At 33.8% G+C, this 16389-nt stretch overlaps 1 protein-coding gene across 1 annotated transcript; it reads left to right on the top strand.

Annotated features, from left to right (window-relative positions):
• Window positions 1-3701: 3701 nt before the first annotated feature.
• LOC143082481 (uncharacterized) lies at window positions 3702-13378 on the top strand. Its single transcript, XM_076258163.1, has 2 exons — window positions 3702-3799; window positions 11192-13378. The coding sequence occupies exon 2, from the start codon at window positions 11197-11199 to the stop codon at window positions 13174-13176; it is 1980 nt and encodes a 659-aa protein (XP_076114278.1). The 5' UTR covers window positions 3702-3799; window positions 11192-11196; the 3' UTR covers window positions 13177-13378.
• Window positions 13379-16389: the final 3011 nt, after the last annotated feature.

The raw sequence follows: 16389 nt of genomic DNA, 5'->3' as shown, positions 1-16389 counted from the left end.
AACAACCATCGCACTTTAGCGTGAGACACCATCGTACTTTAGCGTAGACCATCGCACTTTAGCGTTACCATCGCACTTTAGAGTACCATCGCACTTTAGAGTCCTACATATATATTTGAAGCCTTTCAATGCTTACATATATAATACTGTTTTGAAAAAATAAAAGTTTTCCCTTCTTAACGTCCGAAAATAATCTAATTAATACAGCTGGAAAATCGGAAACAAAATATGATTCCGGTATGTTGAAATTAGCCATTTTATATAGTATTTATAGTTTTGTTTATAAAGTTGACGAATAAAATGCTCTATGAAATACAGCCACCTACTGTATAATTGATTATCGTTTGCATGCAATTTTTATACCACAGTTTCATTTACATAGTATAGAGGGTGAACACCCCAGGGGCGGATGCAGGAATTTTCGAAAGGGGGGGTGCTAACCCAGGGCAAAAGGGGGGGGGGGGGGTGCAAAGGGGTGCAAAACATATGTCCCGATACAAATGCATTGATCGGCAAAAATAAAGGGGGGGTGCGCACCCCCGGAACCCCCCCCCCCCCTGGATCCGCCACTGACACCCCCATCAGCGGAATGAATTGCAACCAAACTTTGATGTCTTTGATGTATTCTTACGGATATAATGCAATGATGCACCGCAAAATTTTACTTTTCGATTCAAATTATTTTGGGGTTTACTTACGAAATCTAAAACTTTACCATTGCTTTGTATTATTATTAATTTTTTTTTTTGGGGGGGGGGGGGTTCCCATTTTGTATCCGTCACTCTTCCTAAAGCGCTAAATTATTGAAACAATCTCACACTCATATAACAATATAATGTCCCATTTTGGTTTTGTTCTCTGTTATTCAAGGGTATCCCTCACCAAAGCATGCAATGGGCGAAAAAGGGTGTGTGTATTATTTTGAGTCTTGACCTTGTTTTGTTATCTATTGTTATACCATTGTTAACTAGTTCTTCCACCAACAATTTTGATGCTAATAAAAGCCTTCTACAACAGCTTTGAATGTAGTGTCATCCTTGATAACTCTATCTCAGACTCATTTGAAGTTAAATCTAGTGTAAGACAGGGATGTGGTGTAAGACAGGGATGTATTATGTCACCAATCCTATTTTTATTGGCCAAGACAAACAGACAAGAAAAGGGGTATCCAGTGGACCATGTTTAACCAGTTAGAAGACCTTGATTTTGCTGATAACATTGCCATATTATCAACAACAAGTGAACACCTCCAAGAGAAGACCAACATACTTAACAACTATGCAACGCAAACTGGTCTGAATGTCAATGCCAAGAAGACCAAGGTAATGTCAATAAATACCAGAAATACAACACCAATAACAATCAATGATCTGCCAGTGGACAGTGTTGAAGATTTCACTTACCTTGGAAGCATCATAAGCAAAGATAATGGGACAGTGAAGGGTATAAAGGCAAGACTATCTAAAGCACGTGCAACATTTGCAAGACTTCATACAATCTGGAAGTCCAACCAGTACAGTTTAAGGACCAAACTGCGAATTTAAAACAGCAATGTAAAATCTGTCCTACTGTATGGTTCAGAAACTTGGCGTGTTTTAGTTCAAAAAGTAGTAGATGCTTTCCATACTAGCTGCCTAAGAAAGATCAACAGAATATTCTGGCCAAATAAGATCAGCAACAAGAGCCTTTTGGAGAAATGTAATGCTAAAGCATAACAGCAGAAATTAAACAACGAATATTTAGATGGTTAGGCCATGTACTGAGAATGCCACAACACCGCACACCTAAAACAGCTCTATATTGGACACCAACAGGAAAAAGGAAACCAGGGAGACCTAGAATCACCTGGCGAAGAACTGGTACAGCAGAATTAGAAGCAATGGGTTACACATGGGACCAAGCCCAGTACATGGCCAAGGACAGAGAGAAGTGGAGGCAGTTTGTTGTGGCCTTATGTCCCACTGGGGATGAAAAGGATAAGTATAATCCGTTTGTTACTCAACCGATCGAGATTAAAGGGGGAGGGTTGACATCTTAATATAGATAAAAAAAAATATTTAAAGAAAATTAAAAACTTGGTCATTACTTTGCTGAACAGTAGATTTGGAGTTCGGAGGATTATAGTTTAAACTCTTTTTGTTGAAGACCGTACATTGATCTCTTTGTGATATTTTCCTTGCTTGTGTTGTTGGGTTGCAACAGTATAATTGGCACATACCTTTCATCTCCTTTGATTAATGATCATGTGTTCGATCCAATGCCGGATCAAACCAAAGCCTTGAAAATTGTCGACATGCTGTTTTTCCACAAATCAGTCGACATGCTGCTTTTCCACATGACAGTCGACATGCTGCTTTTCCACATGGAAGTCGACATGCTGTTTTTCCACATGACAGTCGACTTGCTGCTTTTCCACAGTCGACATGCTGCTTTTCCACATAGCAGTCGACATGCTGCTTTTCCACATGACAGTCGACATGCTTCTTTTCCACATGGCAGTCGACATGTTGCCTTTCCCACATGGTAGTCGACATGCTGTTTTTCCACATGGCAGTTAGACGACATGCTGTTTTCCTCATGACAGTCGACATGCTGCTTTTCCACATGGCAGTCAGACGACATGCTGTTTTCCACATGACAGTCGACATGCTGCTTTTCCACATGGTAGTCGACATGCTGTTTTTCCACATGACAGTCGACATGCTGTTTTTCAACATGACAGTCGACATGCTGCTTTTCCACATGGCAGTCAGGCGACATGCTGTTTTCCACATGACAGTCGACTTGCTGCTTTTCCACATGGTAGTCGACATGCTGTTTTTCCACATGACAGTCGACATGCTGCTTTTCCACATGACAGTCGATTTGCTGCTTTTCCAACTAGCAGTCGACATGCTGCTTTTTCCACATGGCAGTCGACATTTAGGAGAAAAGAATAGACTGGTCAGCTCGAAGTCAGAATAATGTGTCTAGCTAGGGCAACGTATTATGCACCAGACTTATTAATTGTGAACTAGTCCGTTGAAATTCCAAGTTATTGTATCGGTCATTTTACAAAGCAGGGTTCATATTCACAAAGCATTTAACATGCTATCGTCCGGATCTGCATGTGATAGTTGTCACTGGACGTTATATATCTTAATCGATGATACGTGTAGATTTCTTTAATAAAAGCTTGTCGTCCGTGACCGGGTTCGTCGTTTCAAATTTGCCGATAATTCAAATGCATGAGATTTACATAGTAATTCAGTTGCAGTTGTAACTAAACCTAATTATAAGGTATTTCATATACAATACAATTGATTAATTGCGACTGGAAAAGTAAAAACTATATTGTATATGAAGCGCTAAAATATTTGTATCGATCGAAAGATTTGTAAATATTGTAACAAATAGAACCACATGACAACAGAATTGCATGGAGCCATCAAGGTATGATTATTGTTCTAATTATGTACAATTAATTTTTAATAGAATTTAGTGAAGCAAATTTTCTAAGCAACAAGTCATGGCATCATTGACTTCTGAAATCCGCCTGAACGGATGCACTCTACAATATCCAGAGATGTGACATGATGCTAATATCTGTCCCAATTAAGAGTATTCTCTCCCTGGTTATGAATCTCTCCATAAAAACTGAATTGAACCAGGACATTCTAACTTGCACAGTTGACTTTCATCGCGTGCTAGAATATAGAATCGATCACCTGTATCGGGTTAAAAAAATGTTCATGTAACTCTATCTTTAAATTTAAAGCACAATTAATATCTGGCTGGATTGCTGTGTATAATAATACAGGTAAAGATGGCTATGTTTTCAATTAATTGTTGACGCGTCTTTTAAAATTATATCGAAGCATATTAACGGGGTAAGTATTAGTATTAATTTTATATTTGTGTCATAGTATTAAAAAGTGTCATCTACTGTTTTAACACATGCTAGACGCGTCAGTTAGTTTGAAACGTAACTGTCCTCTGAACATACATACCGCTGAGTTGTCTCGAGTTATAACTGGAAGTTTGTTGCAAACTTTATTTCGTGATGTTGAAGTAACCAGCATTGCCGGGACTTCTTCAAAAATCAGTAAATTAATTTGATTGATAATAACATTTGTACCAATTTGATGAGAGCATTTCATGTTTTTTGCGTGGCAATCAGGCAGTATAACGTGACATTTTTACACTAGAGCATTGTATGTAAGGATTCTCCTTTCTAGAAAAACTGTACATAATAATTGTTAAACGTTTTCTTTCAAAATATTTCTAATTCAACGATTTAAAAAAAAATGTTATAATTGTACATAATATATATGCATTTTGTCTATTGCTTTGGAGGAAATAAAGGATTATATTTCCTTATAATTATAAAGCTCCGAAAATAATGTGTAGGTTAAAACCAGAGACGTATTATATGAATGTGTCTGTTCCATTGTTGCCTTACTCATTCTGTTTCCTTAATTTTATTTCTTTAATGACACCTACATCATCCTACATGTATATTGCCTTTTAAAATTAAACTTTCCGGTATATTAAACCGTCGCGTAGAATAAAACAAAAACTTCGTTTATAGTGCCTAACAAGATTTTGTGAGGTAGACGAAATTGACTTTAAAACGATCGTATTGACTTTTGATGTGCAGAAATAGGCAGATCGGACATATTTTGACTTTAGTTACTTACTTCTTAAGTTTGGGATTAATTGTAATCAACATATTCCAATGAGACTGAAAAATGCTTTTTTTATTATGATAAATAATAATTTTACCTGCCGTAGTCGTGCGTAAAATATATTTCGGTATTTCTCTTACGAAAATGACTTGTTTAATGGAACAAAACGTATTATTTGTAAACTTTCTCTTTACTCTTCACAAAAGGCTTTTAAAAAATAACCTTTCAACTGTATATTCCGAAAATTTTGCGAAAATCGAATAAGTGGCAATTCTTACCTTTCATACCTTAACTTTCATTGATAAAACATAATATTGACTCGTCCAGTGTCCAGTTTGAAGGTCATTTTAGTTTCCGTACACATTCATGCACGTTCTAATTAATCAATAGTCATGTATGAAAAGCATAAACAAGTTTGAGGGTAAACTAATAACAACTTAATCCAATCAAATTGCCTACGATTCAATAACAATGACCAGTCCACATCATAAAAATGTATAGGGGTAAACTGGGTAGGGAGAAAATGTCAGATATATTAAGTTCATTATTTTGCAATAACGAGTAAAAATTTGTTAACCAATAGATTTGTTATAATTTCATAAACATGTCGTTATGTATTGGTATAGTTTTTGGATCTTTCATTAGCGTATTTAAGGCTGTAGAAAGTTTGGCCTTCAAAAGTCAGCATAATAATTGACTTTATAAAGAAAATTCGCCTTTTTAAAACATTGAATGTTTCACAAATAATACGCGACAACAAAGCAAAATCATTTCTTAAAACACTGCAAAAAAAATAATTCTAATTGATGCAGTGGTATTGTCATAAATTGCACTGGAGTGAACAGTGGTACATCAAACGTCGAATTCCCTCACACAATGTTATCACACACTATAGTATTTGTCATATTACTTGGCTCTGAACTAGCGTTCAGTAAACATTCATATAATACGTCTCTGGTTTAACCTACACATTATTTTCGGAGCTTTATAATTATAAGGAAATATAATCCTTTATTTCCTCCAAAGCAATAGACAAACTGCATATATATTATGTACAATTATAACATTTTTTTTTAAATCGTTGAATTAGAAATATTTTGAAAGAAAACGTTTAACAATTATAAAAGCACGAACACAACAAATAAAAAGACCGAAGATGCAACGTACCGGCAGTCCGCGCCTAGAGAAGTCACGCGTTTACTGAACGCTAGTTCAAAGCCAAGTAATATGACAAATACTAAACGAAGTTTTTGTTTTATTCTACGCGACGGTTTAATATACCGGAAAGTTTAATTTTAAAAGGCAATATACATGTAGGTGTCATTAAAGAAATGAAATTAAGGAAACAGAATGAGTAAGGCAACAATGGAAATGACCAATCTGAGTCCAACAGGAGAAAAAAAATTACGAGAATGATCTTGCAGTAAAAATTGGTGATGTAGAAGTTTAATAGCCCGTGAAAAGTGTAAAAGTTGAAGAGTACTTGATAAATTGTGTTCCACAGTCATTGATGCCCATGAATAAGATTGTTGAAAACATTGACCAGAATTGAACTGGACCATAAACATATTTAAATAATTCTTATAATTTTTATCAATATCATTTCACTAAACCTATATTTTCTCGTGATTTAATTATTTCACTAAACCTATATTTCCTCATGATCTAATTATTTCACTAAATCTCTATTTTTGTCATATCAAATGCCTCTTACTGTTAAACTTAATCAGTCTATTCACAGAATTACTGGACCATTCATTTTTCTTATTAAGAAAAGCACACTAGACATTATACTTTTTATCAGATCAAGTTTCCGAGTGTTGATTTGCAACATCGTAAATATTCGGACCGAATGGCTGACTGCCGATAACTGAATCATGCTTGTCTGACTTAATCATCACTTAAATTAAATATGACTCTGACCATAGATGGGTATTACATCTATGCTCTGACAGTCACACACTATTGTATTGATACGAAAATTCAATATAGAATATGAAATTGATATGTAGGTAACTGAAATTATCAATTTCATGTAGGTAACTGTAAAGTTAATAACTCCATTGATGACATCCTTTCAATTATTTTTTTTTATTCTCAAAGTGATTGCAATTCTGTTTCTTCATACTTAAGATAAACCCTGTAGCATAGATAAGCCGATCTTTGATTTTTTCATGTTTTTGGTTTGACTATAGGTTTTTCAACCAGCGCCACTGATGAGTCTTAAATTAGGAAGACGAACAGCGCCCAACTAGCTTAACTTATTATGAAATAGGCATCTGATGAATTTTTATAGAAAAGAACCGATAAAGGAACATCCAATTTGAATTTTTTTCACATGTTCATCTATATTACTTTAAACTATTGTATACAGTTTTGTGTGAACTTTTGAAATACTATTCTTATAAAACGTCACACTGCAAACATTAGCATTGGTAAATCTTTTACATTTATGGTTTATAAGTTACTCAGTAACTTATAAACCATAAATGTAAAAGATTTACCAATGCTAATGTTTGCAGTGTGACGTTTTATAAGAATAGTATTTCAAAAGTTCACACAAAACTGTATACAATAGTTTAAAGTAATATAGATGAACATGTGAAAAAAATTCAAATTGGATGTTCCTTTATCGGTTCTTTTCTATAAAAATTCATCAGATGCCTATTTCATAATAAGTTAAGCTAGTTGGGCGCTGTTCGTCTTCCTAATTTAAGACTCATCAGTGGCGCTGGTTGAAAAACCTATAGTCAAACCAAAAACATGAAAAAATCAAAGATCGGCTTATCTATGCTACAGGGTTTATCTTAAGTATGAAGAAACAGAATTGCAGTATTACATTTCACTTTTGTGAAATATAGAAAGGGAAATAACTCTCATAGGTAGTCTCCATATCACTACGGTCAAAAGTAGACTGCAAGTCTTGAGAAAATAACAAGCGATTCGGATAAATAAATTTGTGGATTCCTTTAAAAGTTTTCAGGGAGTACACGGGGTAGTCATAACAAAAAGATCAGTGTACGGGGAGATAACTTCCATAAAAAAAGTAAAATAACAAAAATACCGAGCTCCGAGGAAAATTAATAAAGAGCTGCGCTAAAAGCACATGATACGCCCATTGCCCTTTTAGCTGGTCTTTATGCTTTAAATGATTTTCCTTTTGTACATTAATTAATTTAAGCTTTTCTAAGTATAAAAACTCTGAAAACGTAAAATCTGAAATTTATAAAAATTGAATGGTAGCTTAAGTCAACAGATATAAACAATTCACCAAATTTTCATAAAATTTTGTGAAAGTGTTTATGAGTGATTGTCCGAAAACTGGAAAATACCCCTTTTTTAAGCATAAAAATTCATAACACGGAAACATAGATCTGAAATTTATAAAAAATCGAAAGGAAGCATACGTCAATAGACTTAAACAATTCACCAAAGTTTCATTAAAGTTGATAGAAGCATTTTTAAGTTATTGTCCGAAAACTGGAAAAAACCCTTTTTTTAAGGATAAAACTTCATAACATGGAAACGAAAGATCTGAAATTTTAAAAAATCGATAGGGAGCTTACGTCAATAGATATAAACAATTCAACAAAGTTTCATTTAAGTTGTTGGAAGCGTTTTTTAGTAATTGTACGAAGTGTGGACGACGGACGGACGGACGAACGGACAACGGTATACCATGATACGGCCCGTCTGAGACGGGCGTATAAAACAGAAGGTCCCTTAATAAATTGCAAAACCAAAAGCTAAAACTCATCAAACGAATAGATAACAACTGTTATACATTGTATTCCTGACTTGGTACAGGAATTTTCTTAGGTCAGATGGAGTACGCATTCGTGTGCGGGATTTTCTCGCATTTTTGAAAGACCCATTGGTGGCTTTCGGCTGTAAGCTGCTCTTTGGTCGGGTTGTTGTCTCTTTGACACATTCCCCATTTCCATTCTCAATTTTATTTTTGAGTCGGGATCTTGTACAGACAACATGTGTGTTTTATTTATCTTATGTGGAAAATGTACTTCCACAGGTGTACAGGGAACATAGAATATATTTTCGTCTTCATTTACCGAGTTTGAGTCAATTTCCTAATGCATGCAGAGTAATTGTTTGGTTTGCTTACTTGCCTTCCTTGCTTTGTTTGTATTAATGTTTGCCCAAGCATTGTAATTAAGATTAACATCTAAAAACAATATAAAAAAGGCGGAGTCAAACTTGTACACACTGAAAATTGAGACACCTGATAATAATCAGAACAAAATTACAAGGTCTTTCCGCGGAAAAACGGAAAGAACCTAAGACGATAAGACATTTCGTTAAACATGGCAACAGCCTTATAACTCACAGTGCTCTGTTATAAAAGACAAATTGGACTTTTTAAAATGCACGATTGTAGTTGAAATGAAGGTATTTGATTTGATGGAGGATATTTAAATACTTCAAGGAGCCATAATCGCTCATCTGTCAATTTTTCGTACAATTAATGATCATTAATGTGCAATGGGAATATTTGTAGATTTTCGAGAAAAAAAAATGTATATCTGTTCTTGTTCAAGTTTTGAATCAGATAGTCAGATTTTAAAATAAAAATCTCGTAGAAAATGTCTAATTAGATAAAATCAGTATTATTCCAATATGGGATACATCATATGGCTAAAACTGGCATATGGAATCTCATAAAATATTTATCAAATTTTAATCATCATTGAACGTGTATATCATAGGATTGATTTTGTTTTATATAATTATATCAATTATTGATATTTTTATTTAAAGATTTATTGTCAACTCATTTTTATTCAAAACAGAAAGACCGAACAAAAATGACAAAATCAAAAGCTCATACACATCAAACGAATGGACAACAACTGTCATATTCCTGATAAAATGGTGGATTAAATCTGGTTTTATATCTAGCTAAACCTCTCACTTGAGACAGTTGCATAGAATTTCAGTATATTGACAACGATGATGAACAAAACAAACAGACATAATCGGTCAAAATGTCAAAAATAGGGGAACATTAGTCAACATTGTGTTATTATCTTAATCGCTACAAAAACAAATAAATATGTAAACACACATGTATTATGGCACAATGACGGGATGTATGAGTACAGGACCACGTCGCATGTAGCAAAGAAACAGAAAAGGGCATATAGACAAAAGCATAATAGCGAAAATGAAAAACAAGAATACAAAAATTATCATAGAATAATAACACAATGACGGAATGTATAAGTACAGAGCCACGTCAAATGAAAACCACAAAAAAACAGAAAAAGTAATATTAATAAAGACAGTACCCAGAATCTATACTTCAAGACCATCGTGTATTATTTGTAAAATTGATAAGGAATATTTATCAACAAGGTCTTGGTACCTTCCGATGAACTTATTTTTAGAAAAAGAACAAGACGTTCTTTGACATACCCTTGGTTCATCAACTTTCTGCTCAGACACTGATGACGTTTTACAAAGTCTGACTAGTTGCTGCATTCTCTTGAATATCGAATAAGTTGGGAAATGTATATGCCGTATGCAGGTGAAGTTGGTATATTGCTACTAAGGTGTGTTTATTAATACGGTAGACAGTGCAGAGCTAATACGTAGTTCTATAACCTTGGGTTGCTTTTATACAACACGAGGAAGCAGATGTGCGCAAAGCAGTGATTTTTCTGACTGATACCAGACGCGACTCCAGTTCCTTAAATTATCATGTACCTATGTACATGCAGCTTCTCAATTAACCGTCCTATAGCCAAAACCCGAAAAACAAACCATTTTCCGTTACCACGATTTCACGAGAAATACAAGAAAAACATTATATCCCAAAAAACAAACTGATATATCCCGAGAAAAAGACTTTTTATGGTGTTATGCTACGTTTTATATTGTTATGCTACTTTTAACAATATTAAAGAAAATTAATTAAAGATATTACTCGTAAATTATCATGTGGTCTATGGACGCAAAATATAATGAGATAATTCAAGACTGTTTTTGCGTGTTTGCAGGGTGATTGGCTTTGGTAGTCACTTCGCATCGGCATATTTAACGATATTGAAGGGTTCTGATAAATCTAATGGCCGATTGGTACATCGCAATCCAAACAGATAAACCGTACTCTGTAAAATGTTCTCCGAAACTACAAGAGTATAACAAATTACAATCTTGTAATGGATTCAAGTCCGTTTTTGTCATCTGCAATAAAACTTTAATTTTGAAACCAAATGCCGCTATTTAATAACATTACATCATTTGAATACTCGTATGTGTATCCTTTAAATTTTTAATTTATAAATTTTTATTTTGCAATTTTTTTTTGCATGCCGAATTGTTGTGCACGCAACTGCGTGTTGGCGTATAGGGAGCTACGCGCCTGAATTGTAATTGGCTTTAAATTGGTTTCAGTAACTGCGACTGCTCTTATTTCGGTATAAATGTTATCTTTTTTGTTTTAAATTTCGCCATTAAATGAGGTCAAGATCAGGGGTTCTATTATTTATTTTCTGGTTATTTTTCAGGAAGAATGCAGATTTTAATATCAGACTGGAAACATCGAGTGAGATCATATCGTGTATGGCCTTTTTACCGACGGTTGACTAGGATCAGAATACCGTTTAAAAGATTGCTAAATCTAGCTTTGTTTCTTTGTGTGTTTATTTACTTGAACTATCGATTTAACATGCCAGTCTTCCATGTTTTCCGAAACCAAAATATTTTATCACCTTGCCAGTTACCGTCATATGATCTGTATGACAGTTCTATACAACAATTCTTCTGGAAGCAGCAACCGGTGCCATGTGAACATTGGTTAGATCTGTTCTATGTAGATACACGTGGTTATATAACAATGAATAACACTGCCGTTACTATTTCTGGGTATTCAAATATAAGATGTGAGTATAGATATATTACACGTGTATCAGAAAAAGAAATGAAATTTTCGGATAGATTACTGTATACCCACCCAAGCTATCTTGATGGAGATTTTATTCACATGGAATGTTATGATAAACAGGGAGAACGTATGTATAATAATTTACATCTGAATATTGATACAAAAACCGTTTATAAGACACGTGTGATAGCAAACGAATCACAAACAGATCTTAGTGTGTATATTATAGGTATTGACTCACTCTCTAGGCTTATAGCAGAACGGAAATTAAAAAAGACTATGGCCTACTTGAAATCTGAATTGAATGCTTACATTTTACATGGGTATACACGTATTGCTGATAGTTCCTATCCGAATATCATGCCAATGTTTACTGGATTAAAATCAGGACAAGAAGATCAAGCAGGAGTAAATAATTTGCCATATATATTTAAAAACTTTTCAAAACGCGGTGCTGTCGATTTGTTTGCTGAAGACTGGTATGAAGTTGCTACATTCAAAGGATTTGCTGATCAACCAACACAACATTATAATCAGCCGTTAATACAGGCTATGGACATAGTAAGGCCATCGAATCTAGCGGTTTCTATGACACTGAAGTTTTTACAAAACCACAACATTCCTTTGACAAAAGTGTCTTCGATGTGTTTTGGAAATAATTACAGATTCAACGTACAATTACAATATTATAAACGTTTTATTGAGGCATATCACAGGAAGCGAAAATTTGCATATTGTTGGACGAATGAAATCGCTCATGACTTTTTCAACATGGTAGAATTGGCAGATAACGACTATTTCGAGCTTTTAAAATGGATGAAAGATACAAATAAGCTTGACAATGCAATTTTGATTGTAATGTCAGATCATGGTCCTAGATATAGTGAAATACAAAATACCGAAGTAGGACGAATTTCTAATCTTCTTCCACTGATGTCAATAGTCATTCCAAATCACATAAAATTAAAATATCCTCATATTGACAAAAATTTAAAATCTAACATAAATACATTAACTACTACTTATGACGTATTCGAAATGCTCAAAGATGTTTTAAATGGAAACTTTGAAAAGAAAAGTCCATCCAATGTTTCGACACTGCAGAGAGGAATAAGTCTGTTTCAGAAAATTCCATCGTCCCGGAGTTGTCGAGATGCAGATATATCGGAACATTACTGTCCATGTTACTCATCTAAATCAATTTCAAAAGATGACAAACGCGTGATTCACTCTGTAATTTTTTTAGTGGAACAAATAAACGACATTTTGAAAGATGTAATGCATAAATGTGCCAAAGTAATTTTATCTTCAGTTGTACAAGCTTCCCTGGTTTATGCAGATATGCAAAGAGACTCAAAATTAGAAAGGTCTTATTCACTGCGTAGTTTCCTCTGGACCATTGAAGAACGGATGAGAATCCGAGTCAAATTTTATACAAACCCTGGTAATGCCTTATTTGAAGGAACAGTAGAATATGCAAATGAAAATAACGTAAAAACTCTCGGCGATATTAATCGTATTAATAAATATGGGAACCAGTCTGCTTGCATCAAAAACATAGATCGTTTAGAAGATCGGAGAAAACGTTCTTATTGTTACTGCAATTAACTATAGGCTGATATATTTGCAACATTTTGTGTTTTTTTAAGTATTAGTTCATGATACAATAATAGTTTGACATTGTGATATGTAATTAAGTTCTTCCAGTGAAGTTTTCTGATTTGAACTTCACAGAAAAATCTTATGCAATTTATTTCAACGTACACGTACTTAATACTCATGTTGTTTTATTAATAAGGTTTGAATCATATTTGTATGTTGTCATTCAAGAAATCAAGCATCTTGATAATGTCAGTTTTAGAATATATTTTGTTTTAATCAGCTAGATTTTTCACACAGTTTGATTTATCCCTCCCGAAGACAAGATACTTGTATCTATTAAGTTGGACTAACTCTTTCAATTTATCTTTTATTTGGAATGGATTATATTTGTATAAAATGTAGAAAAGTCAAATGTTTCATTCTTAGGTTGTATTTAACCCAAAAGAACTTTGGATTTATTTTAGTATCAAGATCTGATTCACACCAACTCTAGAAAAGGGTAGATTCACATAACTTTTCCCTGCTTTGCTTGCTGATAAAACTGGTGTAAACAATTAAGAACTAGCTCGAGGAGCACTTAGAGGACCCAGCAATATAATGTTGTTTGTTGAGACACTTATGCAGTTTATGTATCCAATACATTTCTTGCAGATCCAGTTCTTCATCTTTGGTTGAAATTCCAAAGGGAAAATAGAACAGACCTATGATTATTCGGGCTTTACTCTCTAGTAAGTGTCGTAGGGGTATATGTTGAGTTTCCAAGTCATTTATCAACCAGGATATGTAATGTGATTTACACACAAGCAACGATGTTAATAGAACCACTCAGTTTGTTAATTCTGACTTGCATCAACGTACTCACAATAGTTATCAAAAGTTCCAGGATTATAATTGTATACGCCAGACGCGCGTTTCGTCTACATAAGACTCATCAGTGACGCTCAGATCAAAATAGTTAAAAAGCCAAATAAATACAAAGTTGAAGAGCATTGAGGCCTTAATTCATTCGGAAAAAGTATCTACGTTTTCTTTCTCGCGTTTAACCCATTGTTTGGCATAATCCTCGACTGAATCCATCAGTATTGTATTAAAACCTTAATGTTTAGTTCGTCTATTATCACGCATGTCATGAACAATTATCCCAGTACATAATTTACTCATGAGATCTAGATTTCTATATCTAATTTTCTCGTGAGATTTCTAAATCTAATTTTTTCGTGAGATTTTTAAATGTAATTTACTCATGAGATTTCTAAATCTAATTTATTTTGAGATTTGAGGAGACGCTGATTAATAGAAAATAGAAGGACACTATATGTTCTAACTAAACTCTTACTCATGAAAATTAGCTGCAATGTCATTAAAGATCATTGGAAATCAATTGAAAAAAATCTTATCTTTTAAAATCCTCAAATATCCATATTTAAGTAACAGAACAGAAAAAAATACATTAAGAAAACGTTAATCATGAAGGTCTAAATGAGTGGTCAGATATGTTTAAATTTTAGATTAATAATAAATTGATTGAATGGTTGAAGCAATGATTGAATCATATGTAAGGTTAAAGTAAAATCGGGCGTATTGCATTTCCGCTTATTTTTCAAAGTCCCAATGCTACGTTTCCGCAACTTGTATTTATTACTTTTCCAGAAATTTACCTGGTAAATTATAAATATTTGAATATATATTGACTTGAAAAATGTTGCTATGTCCTTATACAGAGACAGGCGAAAGCAGTTTCCAAAATTACCTAAATGTAGATTAGAAATTCACGAGGCATTAAGACAAATAGATTTGAACACTAACAAAACTGAAACTTATTTTCACTTTTAATTAGTCAATGATTTTGATTCGGGAATCGTTATACTTTCATGTTTCACCAACTTGGTCCATGTAATGAAATGACTGATATTTTCATAGATGGCACATTTAAATCCTGTCCGAAATTCTTCTACCAACTCAGTTTATTCGATACATGGATGAAAAAATGGTAACTACATTCGTCTTGTATTTGCGTTACTTCCACTTAAATCCGAGGAATGTTACACGAAACTGTTGGACCGGCTTATTGATGTGTGCACTACCCGAAGAATAACTCTCCAGCCCGAGGTAGTTCATAATGACTGTGAATGTGTAATGCATACTGCTGTTACGAAATCACGAATAGTGCCCAGTCTTTTCATGCCCACATTGAACGAGCAGTTTTACGCTAGCCATCCTAACATTTTTGTTTTTATCGATGTGTTATTGAAACTGCAAACAACATCTTACATAAAGATGAGAACTCTAACTGTAAAAGCACCCGTTTGGAAATGTGAAAAGGAGAAGATGGACTTCCTTCTTGAACAAAATACAAAACTTGTAAACGGTGAATATACTACTGTGGACTTTGTACGGCGTGTTGGCTACAAATATTCTGCCAGAACTGACTTATGAACTCATATCAAGATATTTCTGATTAGTGCTGACTTTTGAACATACGTTTTCATAGATTTAAATGATGAACTTTACTTGCATGTTATGATGACCTTTGACTTACTTAATATTTATTTTATATTATGGCTTTGCTTTCGATCAACAGGTATTCCTCAATTATTTGTGGAAAAGCAATAATTAATTTTTTCCGGAATAGTTACTTTTTTTCCGGAAAAGTAAGATATTTATTTGCGGAAACGTAAACTTTTTTTTCCGGAAACGTCATCTTTTTTTTCCGGAAAAGTAATGCCAATTTGCGGAAACGCAAAACGCCGGTAAAATCAAGCACTGACGAATTCAGAGTTTCCGATATTTTCTTCGATTTCTACTAGATCTAAATTATATTTCAAAAGTTTAGATTTGAGCGTTTCTGTTGAAAGATAAATTCATTATAGCTGCGCGTACGCGTGAAATTTATGAAGTTGTATTTTCATTTTCTAGCGCTTGGTCAATTCCACCGCAGATGGTATCAACCGCTCTGAAGTCAGAGCTTCGCTTCTGACATAATTTATAATAATATTTATTTATTTTTTGATTATTTTTTTTTGGGGGGGGGGGGGTAAAATTTCGTTTAAAAATTAGAAATAACCAAGAAACTCAGGTTCCATCTGCCTTAGGGAAGATGGAATTTATCATTTCTTTTCGTCATACACAACTGCTAACATTTCTAAGTCCTTTATACATCACTTTCAAATGTTTGGGTTTAAGTGTACCTGATGAATTTTAGTGCAGGAAAGTGATTCG

This window comes from Mytilus galloprovincialis, chromosome 7, assembly GCF_965363235.1.
Source record: "Mytilus galloprovincialis chromosome 7, xbMytGall1.hap1.1, whole genome shotgun sequence".
Classification (NCBI taxonomy): Eukaryota; Metazoa; Mollusca; class Bivalvia; order Mytilida; family Mytilidae; genus Mytilus; species Mytilus galloprovincialis.
Note: the sequence above shows the minus strand (reverse complement) of the source record. Positions and strands in the feature narration are given on the sequence as shown.

Coding starts and splice junctions, on each gene's coding strand:
- LOC143082481 (XM_076258163.1), top strand. CDS start 11,197: ATGCAGATTTTAATATCAGACTGGAAACATCGAGTGAGATCATATCGT.